Source organism: Podarcis gaigeae (genome assembly GCF_964106915.1).
Source record: "Podarcis gaigeae genome assembly, chromosome: 1".
NCBI classification, from domain to species: domain Eukaryota; kingdom Metazoa; phylum Chordata; class Lepidosauria; order Squamata; family Lacertidae; genus Podarcis; species Podarcis gaigeae.
The window spans coordinates 133,450,985-133,472,166 of record NC_139678.1 but is presented as its reverse complement, the minus strand read 5'-3'; the positions used below and the strand labels follow the sequence as shown (position 1 = coordinate 133,472,166).

The 21,182-nt window shown below is 42.3% G+C and overlaps 1 protein-coding gene across 2 annotated transcripts in view; it reads left to right on the top strand.

The window, feature by feature from the left end:
- SLX9 (SLX9 ribosome biogenesis factor) overlaps positions 1-16,910 on the top strand; it is a gene marked incomplete at its 5' end in the record, with an annotated part of 35,145 nt that extends 18,235 nt beyond the window's left edge. For both annotated transcript variants that reach the window (XM_083714918.1, XM_083714919.1), the window contains 4 exons: positions 3,799-3,867; positions 7,719-7,872; positions 12,100-12,165; positions 15,254-16,910. In XM_083714918.1, the coding sequence (XP_083571044.1) occupies positions 3,799-3,867; positions 7,719-7,872; positions 12,100-12,165; positions 15,254-15,380 (416 nt within the window). In that variant the 3' untranslated portion in view covers positions 15,381-16,910. The remainder of the gene's footprint in view (positions 1-3,798; positions 3,868-7,718; positions 7,873-12,099; positions 12,166-15,253) is intronic.
- Positions 16,911-21,182: the final 4,272 nt, after the last annotated feature.

Genomic DNA, 21,182 nt, shown 5'->3' with positions numbered 1-21,182 from the left:
TTTCTTTGCTGGATGTGGAAGAAGATCTGTTGTCTCCTCCCTGCCTAGCACAGAATCCAAGCAGACAAGGGATAGAAAGGGCCCTCCTGTGGCACCTCATTTCATTTCATCTCTGTTGTGAGCCCCTCCTCTTTGCCCAGCACAGAAACCAAGACAGCTCCTGGTGGAGACATGGAGTGTTATGATGCTGAATCTGCAGTGGGCAAAACTCCCTCTTACACTTCCAGTGTAGAAATCAAGAGGGCTGGAAGTGGAGGAAAGAAAGAAATGCTGCCAGCCTGCTGCATTTCAGTGCTAGATGAGCTGCAGGTGAACCTCCTATGCATCTAGCATAGAAAAACAGTGGACTGGTGGCAGAGGGAGAAAGCAGTCGGTGCTTTTGCCAGGAGGTGGATGTGCAGCAGGAGTGTCGTCTTCACACAAATCCAGCTCAGGATTGGCAGTGGGATGTGCAAAGGAGGAAGGGAACACTATTTTTTTATTTATCTGCTTTTGATACATAAAAGGCCCTGGAAAAGCAGGGGGGAGTGCCCAGCTAATGAGAAAAAAACAGGTTGTTTTTTTTTAAAAAAAGAAATTGCTGTAACGTTGGGGAGTTTATTTACAAGGCTGCTTTATTCTTTTAACGAATTAGTTTCTTTTGCAAATATTGAATAGCATAACTACTTCTAGTCTCCTAGTTGCAGCAGGCTGTGGTTTTTATTCTGTTGCATAGTTGTTGTGAAGCATGCTGTCTTTGCCCTTCACAAATATCTGGCTATGCTGGATTAGGATCTATGCTAAAGCATTCAACGGGGCAGATTATAGCTGAGGTGCACAGCTTGGAAAATCAATATGCTGCTAATGAAAATGCTCTTTCACAGATATCGACTGAAAGTACGGGTAAGCCTTAGCAATCCTCAAATGCCCTCTGTGTGCACATGCTGGCTGTTATAAAAAGAGATATAAGGGGGGGGGGGGGAGAAACAGAGAATCCAGAAATAATACCAGGGGCAGGGGGAATAAAGGATCAGGAGATCCCACTCAGTCTCCCTCTCTCTTTTAGGTTTTGGAAAGGGTAATGCAGGGAACTTGTAGCCTCCAGACCAACCATTGACCAGTCTAGATGGGGCTGATGGGAACTGGAGTCAAAAGTCAGAGGTTACTTATCCCTGGGGTAGTGTGTGAACCCTCTCCCTGCGCTGGATTGGGGTGTTCAGTTGCATTGCCGCAATCTGTCTTCCCTAGCACCCAGCCTTGCTCTCCCCTTTTAAATACAATTATTTCTCTGCCCACATGGGGTGCTCCTGAGTAAAGAGAACTCATCTCTTACTTATGGATAGGCCTTGTCTGGCTGCCCAGCTAGCTGATGTTGGGGTATTCATTGATGCTTTGCATAAAATAATCCTGGATTGACTAAACATTCAGCATTTGCCCAACAGTTACAAACTACACGTTCTTTTTCCCCCAATTTTTTTTTATTGGTTTTCACAATATTATAAAAAACAAACACACAAGACAAACAAACAAAACAAACATAGATCATAGCCTTATTGAAAATTAGTTGTTAACTTTGTTAAGTGATTTCCTCACTTCCCCTTAGTTGAATTTCATTGCATGTTCTTTTAACGGTTTTCCAAATCCCAATTTTTATGAAATTTAACTTAAACATTAACCTTCTTAAATCTTCACCTTATAGAATTAAACATATTACTTCATCACTTAACATAAATAAAATCCTAAGCCCATTAAGTACCTGCAAGCTATTTCCAGTTAATTTAGCTTAACAAATTTAACTAAATAATCATTAAATTTCTTCCATTCTTCCTGACACTCCTCCTCCTTCTGGTCGCGGACTCTTCCGGTTAGGTCGGCTAGCTCCGAAAAATCCATCATCTTCATCTGCCATTCTTCTACTATTGGTAATTCTTGGGTTTTCCACTTTTTAGCTAAGAAAATACGAGCAGCACGTTCTTAACTCCTTGCATATCAAAATAAATTTTATTCTTTTTCCCCACCTCAACTGATGAAAATGTTTTTTATGTTTTAACTTTATTCTCCTCTTTAATGTTCTTAACATTAAGGAAATGTGATGAGATATTAACTGAAATGGGTTTTACATGCAGCATTCACTGTGACCGACCTAACACCACAATGTGCAACTTACAAAGCAGAAATGTGTTGTCATGTGTGTCATTCAAACCTCTCTATAGGACTCTCATATTTTCCTCCCTGATAATTTAACAGTTAGTGGGGGAGCAATCTCATGCACAAGAAACTGGCATAAAGCAAGCCGGTGTAAATTAAACTGGAGTAAGGTTAGACAAGAGCCAAACTCTCTTCAGCAGCAGAGCTGCTGCTCTGCCTGAGTTTGGCAGAGGAAAACAAGCCTTCAGAAGAGTGTTCTGTGCTGGGTTTCTAGGTCACATGACTCAGCTGAAGACCTCACCTCTGGTTCTGCCCACCCACCCACGCCACTGGAGTGCCCCTTTGGCGAGGCTTCAACCTGCCCTGGCTCAGCCAGCTTCAGCCGGGATGAGCAAGTTATGTCAGTATACGTACGCTGAGCCAGGGACTTAATGTCAGAAACAGTCTTTTGTGGTGAAAGTTTCCCTAGGGAAGCAGTTAGGACCAGAGGTGCCAGCTTGGAAGGGTGATGGGAGGGGCACCAACATCATGTACCTGTGCATCATGCCACCCTCCCTTCCTCCTCCTCTGTTCCGGGAGAAGCTTCCAGGGCTTTGGGAAGGAGGTGCCAGACTTTAATACTCCAATTTACTGGGAACATTCAGGGGACTATCCTAGTCCCTCTAATCCACTGACCACACACCGCTGGCCAGTAGAGAGTTCAGGGAGCTCCATTGCATCCTGCATTGCTCATCTCAGAAGCTCTTGCCATAGGATCGCCCCCAGAACATTCTATGTGTACCATCATGCCATCAGTGCATGACATCTTGCAGAGTTTTACGAAAAGAGACAGATGCCTGCCCTCAAGAAGCTTGCAGTCTGAAAGACTAGATATAAAGTTACCCTTCTAGGTTAATTTTTGGTAACTTCTGCCCTGATACATCAAGAAACATGTAGACTTTATATTTTCCCTGTGGACCACCACACCCTTTCTTGAACCTTGTAGAACCTAACCCTTCAGGAGGCAGGCCAGTCCCATTTGGCTCTCCATAGCTAGGCTGCAGAGCTGGGCTCATTGGGGATGAAGACGGGACGGACCTTTTTGGCTCATGGGCCACATCTTTATCAGGATCTGCCTTGTGAGCCAAAGTGGACGGGATGGCAGGTCTGCCCTACCGGTCTAAATCCCTTTTATTCCCAACACAGTGGCTCTGGGTTTAAAATAGCAGAAACATAAGTGCACTGCCTTGTGTACCTTTTGGATGAACTTGGGCCTAAATGCATAGAAAAATTAAATACTAAATTAGCAAGTGCTGAGAAGGGGAGCCTCTTTATTCTCTCTGAAGTTTAAATAAGGTTGTTAACATTGCAAGTCTGCTGTTGTAATTGATCCTATAGGTTTGGCGTTTATAGCTATATTATCTCCTAAAGTGTACAATGAGAACAGATGGTTCACCTACGTATTTTCTCACCTCAACATGATCTTTGGAATGTTTTGATGGTTTTATAATGCCATGTTTTCTCCTTTTCCTCCCAATTGCCATTTTCTGTCTTGTTTTTGTGAGCCTGCTTTTGATTTCTGTACAGTGGCTAGCATATTTTAGGCACTTTTATCAATAATAAAGGATAGTGAGGACAGATTTACTCTTTTGAATGCCATTCACTTATTGTTACATCTGTTTGATTTTTCAGGTGAAGATGAAAAGGTACTTTTGCCTAAGAAAGAAAAAATGAAGCTGCGAAAGGAGAGGTGGTTGCAAAGTAAGTCTTTTTTTGATGAATCCTGTTTTCACAGAAGACAGGTAACTCTTCAATGCTTAGACTTTTACCTAAGAATATTCTGTGCAGTAGGCAAGCACCTGAAAATCTCTATGGGAATCCACCTGACCGGAAGCAGTTTCAGATGCTCCCTGAAGCTCTGTTGGCTGATTGCTCAAGTAATTGATAAGTTCAGCAGATGGCACTCATAATACTCACAGTTCTTCTAACTTTGCTGAATTATCTAACAAGTAATAGATTATCAAAACTCATGTACAATATTTTTAAAACAGGGTTAGACAATCCAAAGTGAATGTCATTTCCAAACTTACAAGCACTAGGAGCCAGAGAGATGACTATATGTTACATGAGAAGTAGTTACATATAAACTCAAAGGTTGCAAATTCTGAAGTCACTTCCCATGGAAGTGAGAAGGGAAAAGTAGATGTGCTCATAGAGCTGTGGACAGCCTTTCTCTATGGGTCACTGTATGCTCATTTCACTTTTAGTGGCTAAATTTCCAAGGGTGGTGATGTTGAGGAACAGGAGAATTCATGTAAGCATTGATAGAGAAAAGCAGCTGCCAGTTCTAGGATCAGACTGCTCTCTTTGCCTTCAGAGGAATCTACAGAATTCTTAATAGGAATAAAACTAATAAATGAATCTAAAGAGAACCCACCCACATGACACACATGCACACACACACACACACACACACACACACACACACACAATATTAAAAAAGAACGTTTACTACCCCAGCCTTCTCCCTCCCAACTTCTCTTCTTTCCCAACCTTAATCCACCTATAATATTTGGGCCTCACATAGAATAAAACTGATTTGTAGAAAAGATTGAATGAACAGAAAACTGAGACACTGTATGTACTTTTGTAATACAAGAAAATCTAAATAATAATAGTAACAACAACGAAAATTAGTCAGAACCTGGTTTACACATGACTAATTATTGCATGAGGATTTAAAATAAGTTCATAGAAGACTTGTTCAGATCTTGCAGGATGAGATTAAGAATAGACCTCGGGCTTGCATTCTTCTTCCTCTGCTTTCTTCAGCTCAGGAATGAATTATGGAACTAGTCAATCCCATGTTTCTCTCCCAGTGGGCTTATTGCACCCCCCCTTTCTACCCCACTTTCCTTCTTTGTGGCGCAAAGATATCTCAGCCTTAACCTTGTCATACATGAGGATACCTCGGGTTCATGGTGAGGAAATGAGGACACAGGAAAAAATTATAGAATGAAAGGTAAAATCCTCTGTTCTGTGGTGAGGCTGTCTTTTGCAAGGTTCAGGCTGAATACTCACAGAGGGTAAAGCTCTGGAGTTGCTTCCACAGCAGCCAGACTTAGGCCAATCCCTATATAAGAGCAGCACCTGTATTCCAGTTGCAAGCTCTGCCTTTACTGAAAGGCGCCTCTTCACCTGCAGGGGCCCAGGCCACCCCAGCGGTCTCTTAATCCTATGGGGCCAGGGAAATTGGTCACGTGGATGCTTCTGAAATAGGGTCCTCTGAGATGTAGTTCTCTTGTCACAGATACTTTAGTTGATTGCAGGGGGGTTGGACTTGATGATGCTTCCAACTCTCCAACTCTCCCATTGGCTCCCATTGCAGAAGTGTTTCTGCCCTCGCTTGCAGTTCTTTTTCTGATTCAGAGCCTCCAACCTTCATCCCTTGAAGAAGGTGAATCTGCCTCCAGGGCTATGACACCTCCTTAGATTTGATTGAAAAGTAAAAATTGGATATTCTCACAGGTGTGGAAAGAAACATGTGAAAACTGCATTATTAGGCCCACATGAATAATGTTTCCTGTTGTATAATAACAGGGTGTTCACTTGAAGGAATTTAATTACACATTTGGTAATGATATATGTTTTTACTTCAACAGTTACTTGTCTATAAAGCAGATAATTTTCCTAGTATACAATAAATTTCACTTATACAGAAAATTGTTGTAAGATTTAATCACTTGACTATTGAATATATTTTTGTTATCTTCAAAAGTTGACTTCATGCAAATGTACTTATTTTGAGATTAATTTGCTTTCTGCCTGATTTCTTTTTTGAAGAGATGTAGATGCCTTTTGCTCTCCCCTTTTTTGTTTGCCAGCTGGGAACTGAAATTCTGCCTAATGGCGTAATAGAAATTATTCAGGTTATATTCTATTCCAAGCAGTGGTAAATCATATCAAACTAAAGCCAAAAAAGATGCAGTTTCAGCCACTAGAATCACAGGTAGAATGTCTTTGTCCTTAGAAAGATTTCATAAGAAAAGAATTCAGAATCAGGTATATCTAAGCCTCATTTCTGGAAAGCTTTGAAGTACCGCAACTTCATAGTACAGTGGTGCCTCGCAAGACGAAAAGAATCCGTTCCGTGAGTCTCTTCGTCTTGCGGTTTTTTCGTCTTGCGAAGCAACCCTATTAGCAGATTAGCGCTATTAGCGGCTTAGCGGCGATTAGCGGCTTAGAAAAAGGGGGGGAGCGGAAAAAATCGCAAGACTCGCAAGACGTTTTCGTCTTGCGAAGCAAGCCCATAGGGAAATTTGTCTTGCGAAGCACCTCGAAAAACGGAAAACCCTTTCGTCTAGCGGGTTTTTCGTCTTGCGAGGCATTCGTCTTGCAGGGCACCACTGTACTGGACCAGAAACAGGGGAACTGGTGATCAGAATGCATGTGCTCTTCATGCAAGAGAGCCATCCGAGGTGAAGTATACACGTCCACATTTGCCACAAGCATCTGAAAAGGCAAACGTTAACAGGACAGCCAAAAGAAACAAGGATGTTGTAAATTCCAGCTCCAAAGATTCCAGTGAAGAGCTGAAGAGATCTAACCACGGTGAAAGGATTGTATCTTCTGAATCACTTCTGAATCCGTAGAATCTTGCCTTACTTTCGAGCTGAACCATTCATACTAAGGAGATCAGAGGGACACCCTGACCTCTTTGAATCTACGTGATAGTGGGTTCAAAATGGGCATATGTGGCTTAGCCATCCCCTTCCCTCTCTCGTTACAGCAGAACGGGTCAAGTTCATTAACTCCTGGTTTTATGCTGTGCACTTAGGTAAATTATACCGGATCTTACATCTGAGTGAGCCTGGAAAGCTCCCTTTGGTGCTCCGATGCCATGCGACTCCTTTTGTTCAGTTCTGTAAGCCCCAACCCCGGCTGACTGAATATTTCCAGTGACCAGGCTGGGTCACTGCATTCCTCCCTCTCCTGTTTCACTCTAGCATTGTGACACAAATAATGTTATTGCCCCAAATAATATTTCAGCTAGTAATTAGTCACTATGGATAGTTACCCTCATGGGTCAAGCAAAATATTTTTTCCTAAAGAAAGAATGATGGAACTATGACAGGACCCTGTAGTTAATAAAAATGGACTTGAAACAGACTTCTCAGACATAAGACTTTAAAAAGTGGTAAAGACATTTTAAAGATTCAATTAACAGAATTTAAAGTATACTCCATGGGTAGGCAAACTAAGGCCCAGGGGCTGGATCCAGCCCAATCGCCTTCTAAATCCGGCCCGCGGACGGTCCGGGAATCAACGTGTTTTTACATGAGTAGAATCTGTCCTTTTATTTAAAATGCATCTCTGGGTTATTTGTGGGGCCTGCCTGGTGTTTTTACATGAGTAGAATGTGTCCTTTTATTTAAAATGCATCTCTGGGTTATTTGTGGGGCATAGAAATTTGTTCATCCCCCCACCCCCAAATATAGTCCGGCCCTCACAAGGTCTGAGGGACAGTGGACCAGCCCCCTGCTGAAAAAGTTTGCTGACCCCTGGATACTCGCTTAACAATTGTTTCTCCCTCCTGCCCCTGTTTTTTTCAGAAATAGAAAATATCAAGCTAGCAAAACAACAACAAAAAGCAGAAGCAAAGCGAAAAGCTACCCCGGTAGTTGGAGATATGAATCCTCTGATGGACGCTCTGCCTGAGCTCTCAGACATGGTAGCTGTCAGCAAGTTCTGCAGACACCCTAAAACGTAAGTTAAGTGCTGCACACACAATTTAGGTAAGCTGAGGTGGTAAACAGACTTTGAAATTGGAACACTTGTTTGTTAAATTGGGGTCTAAAAGCATGAAGTTATTTTCCATCTAATTTTTTATATTCATTAGGGTTATAGAAATATGGCTATTATATACAGTGGTACCTTGGTTCTCAAATTTAATCTGTTCTGGGAGATTGTTTGACTCCCGAAACTGTTCAAAAACCAAGGCATGGCTTCCGATTGGCTGCAGATTTGTGGCATTTGGGAGCCAAAACGTACGAGTTCCAAGGCGTTCGAAAACGAAGGTATGACTCTATAGCAAAGTAAATCCTGGTGGAGACCTTACATTTCAGATTTTACTAGCTGCCACTGAAAGTCCTTGTGGTTGATTTCTTGCATCATTTGAGAATCTTCTCTTATTTGAATAGTCACGTTAACTGCCCTAGGAAGCCATGGAAACCTTTGAAGGTAAAGGAGAAAAGAAAATTAGTTATGATGATAAGTATGTGAAGACCAAGATTTGCAATAACTGAGCACTGAAGGTGAACATGATGCTTAGAAAATATTTGCAAGTGGGTACAATGAAGTTGCTCTACATCCACACAAGATTTTCATTAAAAGTTCACTTTCTCATGATCTTGTCTCAGAACAGGAGTTCCACTGACCTCTCAGTTCCTAATTCTTTTTACTTCATAAATTGGGGCTAAAATTAAATTCTCAACACAGATGCATGTTTCTTAAGAACAGATTTTATTGTAGAACTGCTGTGCGAGAGGCTTTTGCCTTCCTAGTGTTGTGCTCCATCAGCCTTAGAGAGCTTGCTCAATGATCAGGGATGGTGGGAACATCTGGAATGACACGGGTTCTTCAGCCCTGCTCTAAAATTGTCGTCAGACTTGGTTTAGGCATTTAGCCTTTCTGGAGTCTTCAGTTGTGTGGCTTTCTTGCTGTTGTGACTCTTGAATAGACACTCTGTCCAGCAATCCTGTGTATATCTATAGAGGAGTCTTTCCCACTGGGCTCAGCAGGACTTCCCCGCTTGAAAAGATGTTTAGGACTACTGCCCTGTCCTACTTCCCTGCACTGTTAGCATGGGAAAATCTTTCTTCCTTTGATTTACCACAGAATAAGGCATTTTAGTATTGACATTTTCAGTCTTATTCAGTGGTTGAGTGAATTCACTTATGTTTTTTGATAGCTTGATATCCAGTGGAACAATTTTCTGAATACTTTCAAATCTAATAGATTGTTACTTACAATTTACAGCTGTCTGAGTTATTTTGTTTATATCCCCTCTCATTTGCTTTCCTGATTAAAACTTATTTTGAATAGGATAGGTTCTTACATTTGGTTATTCGTTATACTTTTCATTACAATGTTAATATTAGAAAAATGATATGTTAATACTTAAAAAGAAGAAAGAGAAAAAAAGAAAAAATGTATATCAACATAATACAGACAAACATGTAGCAGCACCTTGTCTTCAAAGTTATTGTTTGATAAATGCATAAACAAAGACTGTCTCTCAGAAAACCTAGCAACTGGTTTCCTAAAATAACTCATTTTTGAGATGTCAACTTACACCAAAAAAAGTTTGCTTGTTTTTTTGTCTGCTTTGTGTTGGATTTCCTCTGGGAATTGTGTTACGGTTGGCTAACTTCGAAACAGCTCAGATGCTTTAAGCCAGTAGATCCAGGGTGTTGTAATTTATTTTTATTTATTGCATTTAAATCTTGCCGTTTTCTCCAAGGATCTCAAAGTGCCATACATGTTTCTTCCCCACAACAGTAACTGGCTTAAGGCCGCCCAGGGAGTTCCTGGCCAAGAGGGGATTTAAAGCCTGGTCCCTTGGGTCACAGTCCAACACATTAAGCACTCCCCACATGGGCTCAGGGCAGGAGACCTCTTTCAACTTCAGAGCCACATTCCCTGCTGGTCAACCTTTCAGGAGCTGCATGCCTGTGGGGATGGGGCCAGAGGCAAAACATCAGCTTAGCACAGGAGGCGAAATGCTTCCGTTGCAGTTCAAAGACACATTCCAGGAAGCTGAAACCCCCAGGCAGGAGTGGCCAGAGGGTGTGGGACTGAGGGGGCAATCTGGCCTTGGGAGAGTCCCCAGGGTGAGATAGAGAAGCCTGGAAAGCCATGTTGACCCCTCAGCCGGAGAGTCCTCGCCCCTGTGGTGGGGACTTAAAGAACGGCAGCAATCCTTCCTCTAATGTGCATTTGACGTGTGTTATTCCAGCCATGTGCAGCTGAAGGCAGGCTGGTTAAAACTGTGCCAGTCAATCTCCAAGCAAGGCAGGGGAGCTGGAAAGCTCTTTTTGCACTGGGCAACCCAAGCAGACCTGGTGCAAAAACATTTCTCAAGCTTTTGGCCTTTCTTGGAGCTTGACTTGCGCAGTTTTAACCAGCCTGCCTTCAGCTGCGCATGCCGTTCTTTAAGTCTTGGCACGCCTGCTCTGGGAGTGCGGAGAATGCTCTCTGTGTCCCTCACCCACTAGTCGGGGGGAGGGGGGCGCCAAGGAAGTGACTCTAGGTGAAAGCATGACAGGAACACTACAGGTTTTATTTTTCGAAGGATGGAGACTCTTCCCCACCCCCCTTTCAGATTGACACAAACCCTATTCAGTTTTCTCTCCAGAAAAGATTGTGCTAAACAGTCATGAAAAGGAATGAACTTCAGAATGAAATGGTCAGAATCATTTTAATGTGGGCAAGGGTGGGGAGAGATGTTTAAGGTTCATAACCAAGCCCAGAGGATCAAATAAAAGTTCTACATTCCACATTTAATTCTTCTATTTAGAAGCAGCTACTAGTTAGTTCAATGTCTAGAAAGTGATTGCTGCTCCTTACTTTGCAGTTGTAAATCCCCTTTGCATTTCCTCCATTGTGCAGGGGCTGTTCTGGTTGCTCACAGTCTGAATCTGTTGCATGTGCTATTTAATCAGCACAAATTTTTAGAGGATTACAGTTATTGCATAAATGAGGAATTATACTCCCAATGATTTGTCAGCTTTTAGTCATAGAAGATCAGATTCTCCAGAAATGTGATCCCCTGCTGGGGATAAGTGCATTCAATTGAGGTTTTATTCTGATTTATAATGAATGAAGTCTGCAACATGTAATGAAACAAGGATGCCTTTCATGATGAATAAATAAAATGGAGGAGGCGGGCATCCCAGCAGCACATCACAGGGCCTTGAGGCAAGTTTCCACAAGTGGCACAGACATCTGTATATGGGAATAAGTCTTATTTCTTGGGTTAGTTACAGGTCACATGCATTTGATCTCAAAGAGAACTTTGGGTTAACCTGAAGTCTGATAATACATGGATTCAAATCTGTAATGAGAAGCTTAGAGAGTGGTCTTAATATAGTCTTATTCGGGAATAACATCTTTCACCTGGGATTACTTCACTAGGAACTGATGTTTTACGTTTCTGGAAGTAACGAGAGCAGTGCAATTTGCTTTGAAGGTTTGGAGCAAGGGGCTCCCATCCTGCAGATTTTCTGTTGTCTCTTCAGCAATTGTAGGCCGTCTTCTCCTGGGTGATGTTCTGGCTTCCTCAGAAGGCTCTTGCTGCAGAGCCATCCCAGAGCATACGTGGCGGGGGGGGGGGGGGGCGATGGCAGCCTCCTTCCAGTGCCCCCAATTTTAGAGATGCCAGTTTTCTTTCCCACATATTAGAGCTGTAAGTTCTCAGGGGAGGATTTCATCTCAGCACTATTTTCATATAGACATTTTTTAAATCATCAGACAGTAGTTTTGACAGGTTTGTGCTAGATCATGAAAGAATGCAGTTAATCACTAAAGTATGTATTTATAACAGTGAGTAACAAAGCAGAAGACACAACATTCTCATGGCGAATCATTTTGGCTTCTGTTGCTCTGACATGAATCAAAGGGTGCTGCTGCAGCCTTGGCAGAAGCCAAAATGTTTTGCTGTAATAATTTAACATCTACTTTGTTAGCTGCTGTAGTTTATGAGAGAGAAATAGCAAATTCAGAGTTTGTAGAAGGACAAAAAGTTCTTTGTAAAACTTCAAAGGTCTCTGGGGCCACAGAATGCTACGTAAGTGCAGGGAGTGGGGTTTGAGAAGGGAAGGGGCTTGGAGTGGCTGGAAGCCCAAGCTGAAGGTGCTGCACACGGCAACGTTTTTGGCAGGTCTTTGGTGTCAATACTGTTCTCAATTAATACTTAGTTTTTGTTTTCTTCAGCCCAGCAAAGAAGATGCTGCTGACTAACTTCTGTCAGATGAAATCAACCCAGAAACGCCAAGTCTTGTGAGTAATGGTGGGACAGTCGCAAGAAGCCCTTCTGGGCAGCAAAGTCAAAACCTGTCTTGCCTTAAAATAGAAGGAAGATGCAATAAGGGCCAGTGATGTGGCTCTTCTTCACCGTGGTGTCGTGAAGTCATGCTCCTCTGCGCAACCAGCAGCAGAAACAAACTCTGAAGTAGCAGCATGGACACCATCCCATAATTTCCGAGGAACTCTGCTGCCACCTAACCATCCCAGCATCCCATGTTGGTGCCTTCAATGCATGGCGAAATGTGTGGGGTTGCTCTCACTCTCCCCCCCTTTCTTTCTCCAGATAGGCACATCCCCCATCCAAGGCAAGTGAAAATTAAATCCCACAGAGGGCACTTCATTACAGAAGCAATTTCATATTGCTTCCCCTAAACTTCTCTGCTGATGATCGGGGCCTCTAAATCATAGCTCCCCTTTTGAAAACCGCAGCTGAAGAGAGACCATGGTCTCTTGCTGGGTTTTGGGATGTCATCTGCTTCTTCAGAACCTTCCATGCCTTTAGACATCGGACTGAGTGAGTCCCTCCTGCTGTGCTTTTGCAGAAGCAAGAGGTTTGGGCAAGTCCATTTGTCCTTGGGAAGTTCTCATTCTGTGTCTCACTGATCTGATGACTCACTTGCCGGGGGCCAAGGGCTCTGCTGCATAAGTGGGCTTTGCTAATGCAAAATTTGGCAATTTGCCTTGTTCCTCTTGGGTATTTTTGTTCACTGATTGCAGGGGATAGGGGTGGGCACTTCCTAAGAATTTAGCCAAGGCAGCGCCAATATCCTGTTCTCTTCTCCCCCCTCCCTCTTCTGGCAGAGTTCTGTAACCTTAGTTCTGTTTGTGCCAGAGAAAAGTCGACAGGTCAGGAAAATGATTGTACTCACCGACGCAACACCATCCTGTTTATCCAAAGCAGCTAATTTGGGAAATGATAATGTTATGCATGCAAGAGGAATAAAGGCTAAAATGTTAACTGAAAAAGACAAGGCAGTCCAGGTCCCAGAGACGAGGGCTGTGTTCATAAACTTTGATTGCACTAGCCAAAGGCCAGGGCATCAGTAGGGGTATGTACCAACAACAAAAGTTGGTTCAGACCCCAATTTGGTTCTTTGGAATGAGTAAAAAAGGAATCATGTTCTCCCTTGATGTTTTGTGAACAAATGTTCTGAAAATTGCATACATAAGAGAGCTTAACTTATCACCGGATAAGAAAACTGGCAAACTGCCGTGAAATATGCCCACCATTTTTTGTGGAGGCAAGGGGGCTTTCGAGGTAAAATCAGTTCCTCTGATGACAACTTTGCCCTGTTAGTCACAACGATCTCTCACGTAACTCTCCCAGTGCGGGTGTTTCTTCTTCCTTCCCTCAGCATTCCACCCTGGCGTTTTCCTTAGATGATAAGCTTAGTTCTGCTTTTAGCATATGCTTGTCTGCAGTCGCTTTTTGACATCTGAATTGCCAAGCCCCACAAAGTGCTTCAAGGGTACCAGATCCTACTTCACCTCCAACAAGCCCCAAACCTTTTTGAGGCGCCACACTTCATCTTGGATTCAGGATTTGTCTGAATTCAGTGCACACCCCTACTGGATAGCACATATACTCCTTGAGAGGCTTGCAGAATTACAGAACTGCCCTTAGCTTCAGTAGAGCTGCCCAGTAGTGTTGTTTGCATAAACACTTGTAGCACCTGTACGCCAGCCTAAACTCCATTGTGCCTGGCTAATATAACTTGGATTCTTGCAAATTCAAGCGAGATATTATAATGAGAGCACTGGAGGTAGGATTGTGTTTCAAATAAATCCGGAGAGCTCTTCTGCTCAGAGACATACCGGTAGCTCAGAGGGCCCCATATTTCCTCTCGCTCTCCCCCCCCCCTTTAAAGTTTAAAACGTTAAGCTTTTCTTGGCTTATAAGGCAGTTAAGCACTGCAGAGCCCAGAGCTGATAAGACCCTATCCAAGACCATCTTCATTTCCCTATAAATTAACAAATGCACATTTTGGGCAATTCTTTAAATTTATTGCTACACTTTTGCTCTTACTTCTCTCTGTGAATAATTCTATTGCCAGATACAGTGGTACCTTGGTTTGCAAACAGTGTGGTTTGCATACATTTTAGATTACAAACATGTCAAACCCAGAAGTGCATGTCCTGGTTTGCAAACTTTTTTTGGATTACAACCCCCCTTCCCCCCCTTTTTTATTACGAACAAATTTTTTTTGGAGGTCCCATTGGCAAAAGAGCGCCTTGGGTTACAACCTATTTTGGTTTACAAATGGACCTCCGGAACTGATTATGGTTGTAAACCAAAGTACCACTGTACATGACACACTCCTGATTTTATGTTACTTTTCTCAAGCCACCCTAGAAGCAAAGCCCTGGTTTACAGTCTTTCATCAAGTAATTCACATTCAAAGGAATAGGATGAAAGGTCCTATTTGTGAACTCCTGGTTCTATGCTCTGCACAGCTGCAAGGAAAGGGCTCTGTCTAATTGAACTCAGACTGTAGTGGGTATGTTATGCTATTCCCATAGAATAAGTTTGAGTCGTTCAAGGAATAAGGAAGACACACTTGGATATGAGTATCTTCAGATGTTGGGAGTCCTGCTGTTTGCACGTGACTTCTTCCTCGTGAGCTCTCTTACACTGAACCCCATAATTCACACAGCGGATGTGCCTAGATGACACCCTCCAGTTTATGCCTTTTTGTTCCCTGGGGTGTGCTAGAAGTTCAGTCAGAGCCAGGTTAGGTTAGCCCCACCTGAATACAGTGAGTGACTTCACTCAAGTACAGTGATACCTCAGATGTCGAATGGAATCTGTTCCGGAAGTCTGTTTGACGTCCAAAACATTCGGAAACCAAGTCGCAGCTTCAGATTGGCTGAAGGAGGCTCCTGCAGCCAATCAGAAGCCGCGTCGGATGTTTGGGTTCCAAAGAATGTTCGCAAACCACAGCATTTGGGAGCCAAAACGTTCGACTCGCAAGTCATTCGGGATCTAAGGTACAACTGTACTTTTAACTTGCCTATTGTAATGCTAGCCTATCATCTGATGCACTTTCTCCCTTTTTTCTAGGATGCAGGAAGTAGCACAGTTTCACAAGACTATATCGGATCCTTTGTTCAAAGCTAGCCCTTTGACAGTCCTTGGTGAGCATCTTTCCAAAAGACTGCAGCTGGAGAGGGAGGGAAAGCCATTCTGACATCATTGCTGAGACTGTTTGAGAGCACAAGAGATTGGATTCTTGCAAACACACTGCATGATGACCTTACATGCCCAGTATGCCAGCATAACTTGCAAGAGTCCACAGGATTATGACATTCAGTGACCTTGTTTTCCGCCAACAGAAATAAGGCTGCCAAGACTGATGATTGCCAGTACTTGCTGCAAAGCTGTCTGCTGTTTTGCTAGAAGCTCTTGGGGATTGTTCTCGATTCCCACTCTCTGCTATATCACGCACCAAATGTTGTTTCTCTTTTCTTTCCATAGTTCCTATGAAGTATAACATCCTCTCCTCTAGGAGTAATGCAGCATTTGCATCATTCTCCTGAAACTATATTTAATAGAGGTTAAGTCTGCTCCTGTTTCCACGAACAATTCAACTGAAAAATATCTGTTCTTGTTAGTTTTTGATACTGATTTGGCAGGTGCACAATGTAAAGTTTAGTTTTTCTACATAATAAATATTTTCCCCCGTAGTATGATGTTGTAAGATAGCAGTAATAAAGGGAATACCATCCTAATTTTTCAAATGAAAAATGATGAGTAGTGAAACTGACATGGGGACAAATAGAAGAAGATGCCTTCACCCTGGTATGGTTCCCGTTTATCACATACACAGCCCAACAAGACAACAAAAAGAATCTGCTGTCAGTATATAAATCAATCTGGCTAACCTGACCCCAAAACCCACACACAAAAACAAATCTCACTACAGACAACCAAAGACAACCAACCACACCTAAGCCACCCCAACCTCTCTCACCACCAAGGAAATACAACAAGCAAATAGTAAGAACTCACATGAGTGACGCTGACACAAAACCCCACACATACACTAAGTAGAAGAATAGAAGCATTGCCACCCAACCCCACCCCACTCACCAATCCCCTCTTTCCCCCTATTTCCTTCCTAACCTAACACTAATGTCTCACAAGAAATGAAACTGATCTGTAGAAAACACAACTTGAAAAAAGAGACAATGTACACATTTTTGTAAACTAAGAAATCTTTAATATTTTTTAAAAAAAACAAAACAAAACTGGAGAGTGTGTTGTGGTACAGCGGCACTTGACCATCCAACCTGAGCTAATGGTAAAAGAATAACTTGGGTGGGGGAGCTTTACTCCTGCAAGCTCATCCACCCAGGTATTTTTAATGCAAGCCAAAGCTGGCATCCTCCTCAAGGACAAAGTCCTGGAAAAAAATCAGTTTTTCACACAGACATAGCATTCAGCTAAAGCACCACCAGATTTGATTTGATTTCTTTTTGGCAGAGCAGCCAGGTTTGCTTTGGCTGGGAGGAAGAACATGAAGGGGGGGCACACTGTACAGTCCCATCTTCATTAACCCCTTAGGATACCAGTCCATGGAACTTGGTTTTATTATTATTATTGGTTATTCAGATATACTACTAGTTTTGGCTACAGTATATTGTCAAACAAATAATCATTCTTATCTGAACACAAAGCAAACTGTAAAGCATATAATAAATTCTTAACACAAAACAAACCACAGGTGTGTAGTACCTTGGAAAATTATACTTGGGGCACATCATCCAAATTCAGTAATAGAATTGAAATAAAAAACAATCATAAAACCCCACCATGCCAACATGTGACTTGTCTTTGAGTAAATAGCACATGTATGACTTGGCTTCTTGAAAATGAAATCTGCAGGCCATGTCAAGAAAGGAAAGCCAAATGGCTCAATATCTGCTTTGGTTCACCTTTCCTTACATGTACAACATGTTGCCCTCCAGATGGTGAGAACTCTAGCTCCCATCTTCCTTGACCATTGACCAGACTGGATGGGGCTGATGGGAGCTGGAGTCCAACAACGTCTGCAAGGCACCAGATTGGCTGTCCCTGCCTTCAGATGACAGCCAAATTGCAAAGTCAGGTAAATCAGGATGGTGAAGCAAAGAACTTGGCTAAAGGTCTCAATTCCTCAAGGAGTAACAAATGTTTGAGATACTGCGGAAGGGCAATTCATTGGATTAAAAATTAAAAATAGGACCTGTGGCAATGAAAGGGAAAATTAAAAATAAGGGATAAATCTACCTTTTGGAATTCTTTGCGGCAGGAGGTATTGTTACTAAAAGCAAATAGGGCAAGAATAAAATTATTCATTTATTCTTATAATTAATATCCTGTCTCTCACAAAAGAGCAGCAAACATCTCTGTGATAAAAATGCATTTAAAAATAATAATACTTAAAACATTTAAAAACTATTTAAAACGTTTTAAAACAAGTATAATAAATGAGTAAGTTATAATGTCAAAACAATGCAAAAATTAAAGCCAGAGCTTTAATTGGGCGGGGGAGAGAATGGAGGCACCTCATTCCCATGTTTAACAATATATTATCAGGCTGGTATGTTAAAACATTCAATGACATGGTTCACTCTAGACAAAGTGACTAGATTTGGGGAACATGATCTATCCACACACCATAAATATATCCTTTGGTATTAGACCACAGGAGATCCGAGGGCATGGGGTATTTATAAATGTAAGTTAAGCCCTGGTGTGTCGCCTTGCACAGCAATTTATTATAACAAAGAATGGGAAGAAAAGCAGTTCTTGGGGGACTTACAAATCTGGGAAGCCCAAAGTCAGATATCAGAAATTTATTGGGGAACGGTCTAATAAGGAGTTACCGGTAGATTGTTACTAAAACAACCCCCTTCTATCAGTACCTACAAATTCTACATTTAGACAGCCCTATTGTTCTTTTCAGTGGCTTGGTTGAGCAACAACGTTAAAAGGTGGCCCAGGGAATAAAACTGAATGCTCTAACCCTAAGGAAATGCCATCAACACACAGTCTTACCAACCCATTGTTAAGATTTTGTTGGTGTTAATGGTGATGTTGTTTAAAGTCATAGCATCCAATCTTATTTAAGCACCCCAGCAAATATTATTTTAAACGAATGACTTGGTTTTGGGGTATGTCAGAATGGAAGTAAAGATTGTCCTCAGGGCCAGCCCCAGACGTAGATCCCAGCCCAGAAGCACTTGCACAAGAGGAGTGTGTCATGTCTGCCACTTGCACAAGAGGAGCGCATGTCTGCCACACTGTCCCCTGAGGACCCCAGCTCAGCAGCCCTAGCAGAGCCACCGTCTCACATGCTCCATCAACAGCAATGCCTGGGAAAGCAGGTGGGCTCCTTCTACAAGTCGCTGAGACAGAGCGGCAGCTGCTGAAAAATAATGTTTTGGGCTCTGCTCTTATCAAGTCTTCTAGCTGAGCGCTGTATGGAGTTGTCCAGGCTGCCACTGAAGCCTGCCTTTCCCTCTGCACTCATGAGGCTGTGGCTCAAAACACAACACCAGGTGTCTTCCTCTCCGGAGCTCCTCATAAGATTTAGAGATTATGTATATCTAGAGTCAAGTGGCCGATGCTGAGCCCTTGCTGGTCAGGTACAAAGTAAACAGAGTAGAACAGCTGTTCCCAGTCCCCTCTCTCTTCTGAGCAAATTGACATCATCATCATCATCCTTCATCCAATGATCCCAGGGCAGTTCAGCTATGATATGTAATATGTAATGAAGGTGCCAGGAGAGCCTCTTGTGGGACAGCATCCCGCAAATGGGGAGCCACTGCAGAAAAGGCCTTTTGTCGTGTTGCCAAGGCATCATGGCATGGGCACTGTGGAAACCAACCTTGCATCATTAGGGTTTTTGTGATAAAGTGCAAGACTATTATGGTATGCAACAGCCCTCCTGATGAGACGGTATCTGCAAAAGGCCATCAACTGGGTATATAAAGGATGACACAATCTTTCAGGTGTCTTGGTCTTGGGCTGTTTAGGGCTTTATACCCCAAAGCCAGCACATTGGACATAGTCAATGCAGTTCTTTCAACAGCAGGGTAATGTGTTGGCGATACCCTGCCCCAATGAGCAGCCACATTTTGCACCATCTGCAGTTTCTGGATGGACCTCAGGCGAGTCCCACAGAGTGCACCGCTGTAATCCAGCCTGGAGCTGAAATCTCATGGACAACAGTAGACAGGCAACTTCTGGGGAGGAAATGGCAGACTGGATATTGACTGCTGGTGCTCTTGCCAGCAGAAATAATTATGCAGTGACGAGAGGTTATCAAGATATCTTGATTGCCATTTAATTGTGATTTAAGAGAGGACAAAGGGTAAAGGCTCACATGCTCAGAAGGCATTCATCATCATACCAGGGGAACAAATCTGTGGGGTTGGGGAACTGTCTAGAGCTAGGAAAAATCTTCAGCCTGCACACTGCATAACTGCATAACTGGGTGATAAAAGAACATTACATAACAGCCTGGAAGATGTATCAAAAAGCTTAAATTGATTGATTACCTTGAAAAACGTTTAATAGCTCTGAAGTTGCTTATAACCTTTACTTTATGTTGTTCGCAATTCTCCATCTCTGTCTGTGCTGAGTTGACTGAAAGCAAAAGCTGAATTTTATCTATGTCATACGTTCTGGAAAGCGGAGAGAGCCAGTCAGTCATGGCAATATGGAATGCTTAACTGATTCTTGATCTTTTACAATGACTGTTCAAAGAACAGCTAGCAGAGCTAAGAGATGAATTGTGTGAAATGTCCAGGCAGACTGGACTACATATAAAACAGATGAAAAAATGTAGAGAAACTGCAGAAGAAGACTTGGAATTACTTTTACTTAAACAAAGAAACATCAGGTGGCAAATGGGAGACAGCTTTACAGAGGTCTAAAGGTTGAAAGCAAGAAAAGGAAGCTGATGTAACATCAGAAGAGATGAATGAAATTATGACCAAATTATGATGACTACAGAGGGTAGAGAGTGAAATGAATATCCAAGCAGAAATAGCATCTCATCTTGGGGAAAGTGGGGAAAAGAACTTTTTTCTTAACTGGAACGAATCATAACTGACTGGAAACAAGGATGAAATATGATTTAATGAAAATGTAACAGGCAAATAAGTACGGACTATTGTATTATTAAGATATGTTAGAATTCCAGAGGAGAAACCCATCAGGACGAAACAGAGAAAGACCATTTTGACACCTGAAGATAATAATAATTGAAGAGCACTTTGGGACTTTTTGCATGGAAAAGGGTGAATTTGAGATGCCTAGAAGGGAACGTTGAGAAAAGGCCATCTAGAAGAATGAGAAAAAGCTGGATAGCAATACAGCTAGAAATTATCCTAGAGTGCATACTCTAAATATTTTGAATAATTGTTACATACATAATCGGCAGACAGAGAATCAGAAGACTCTCTCCCCCCCCCTTCTTATCTTGCTTTTTCTCTGATTTTAAACCCTTGATAGCTCTCTCTTCATTCTATTTACATGTATGTTTTGCTCTTTGAAGATTGATATTTGGGTTAAATGAAGCTGCATACAGAGAGAATATGGATCGAAGAGGAAGGGACCTGCCTGAGAGGCGGGCCAGAGAGGTTTCTTCAGGTGTGGGGCTGACAGAAGAGGGGGAAGCTCCCAGGTGAGAGATGGGAGGATTCGCTCTTCTGTATGTGGAATAAGGCTCAACATATCATTGTGATAGAGGGCTTGGTATTCAATATACATATAGGGTTTCTCTCTCTTATTCATATTCTTATTTTTCTCTTCTCCCTGTTTTGTTTTTATTCTTCTTTAGTTTGGTCTTTAGTTTGGTTTGGTTTTTATTGTATCTTTTGTTGAAAACTCTCAATAAAGTTTAGTATAAAAAAGCAACAGTGGTCAGGCAATGCTAGGCCAGAAATGGCTATACTGTAGTTCTTACCAGCCAAAACTGCTATAAGGCATTTCGTACAGC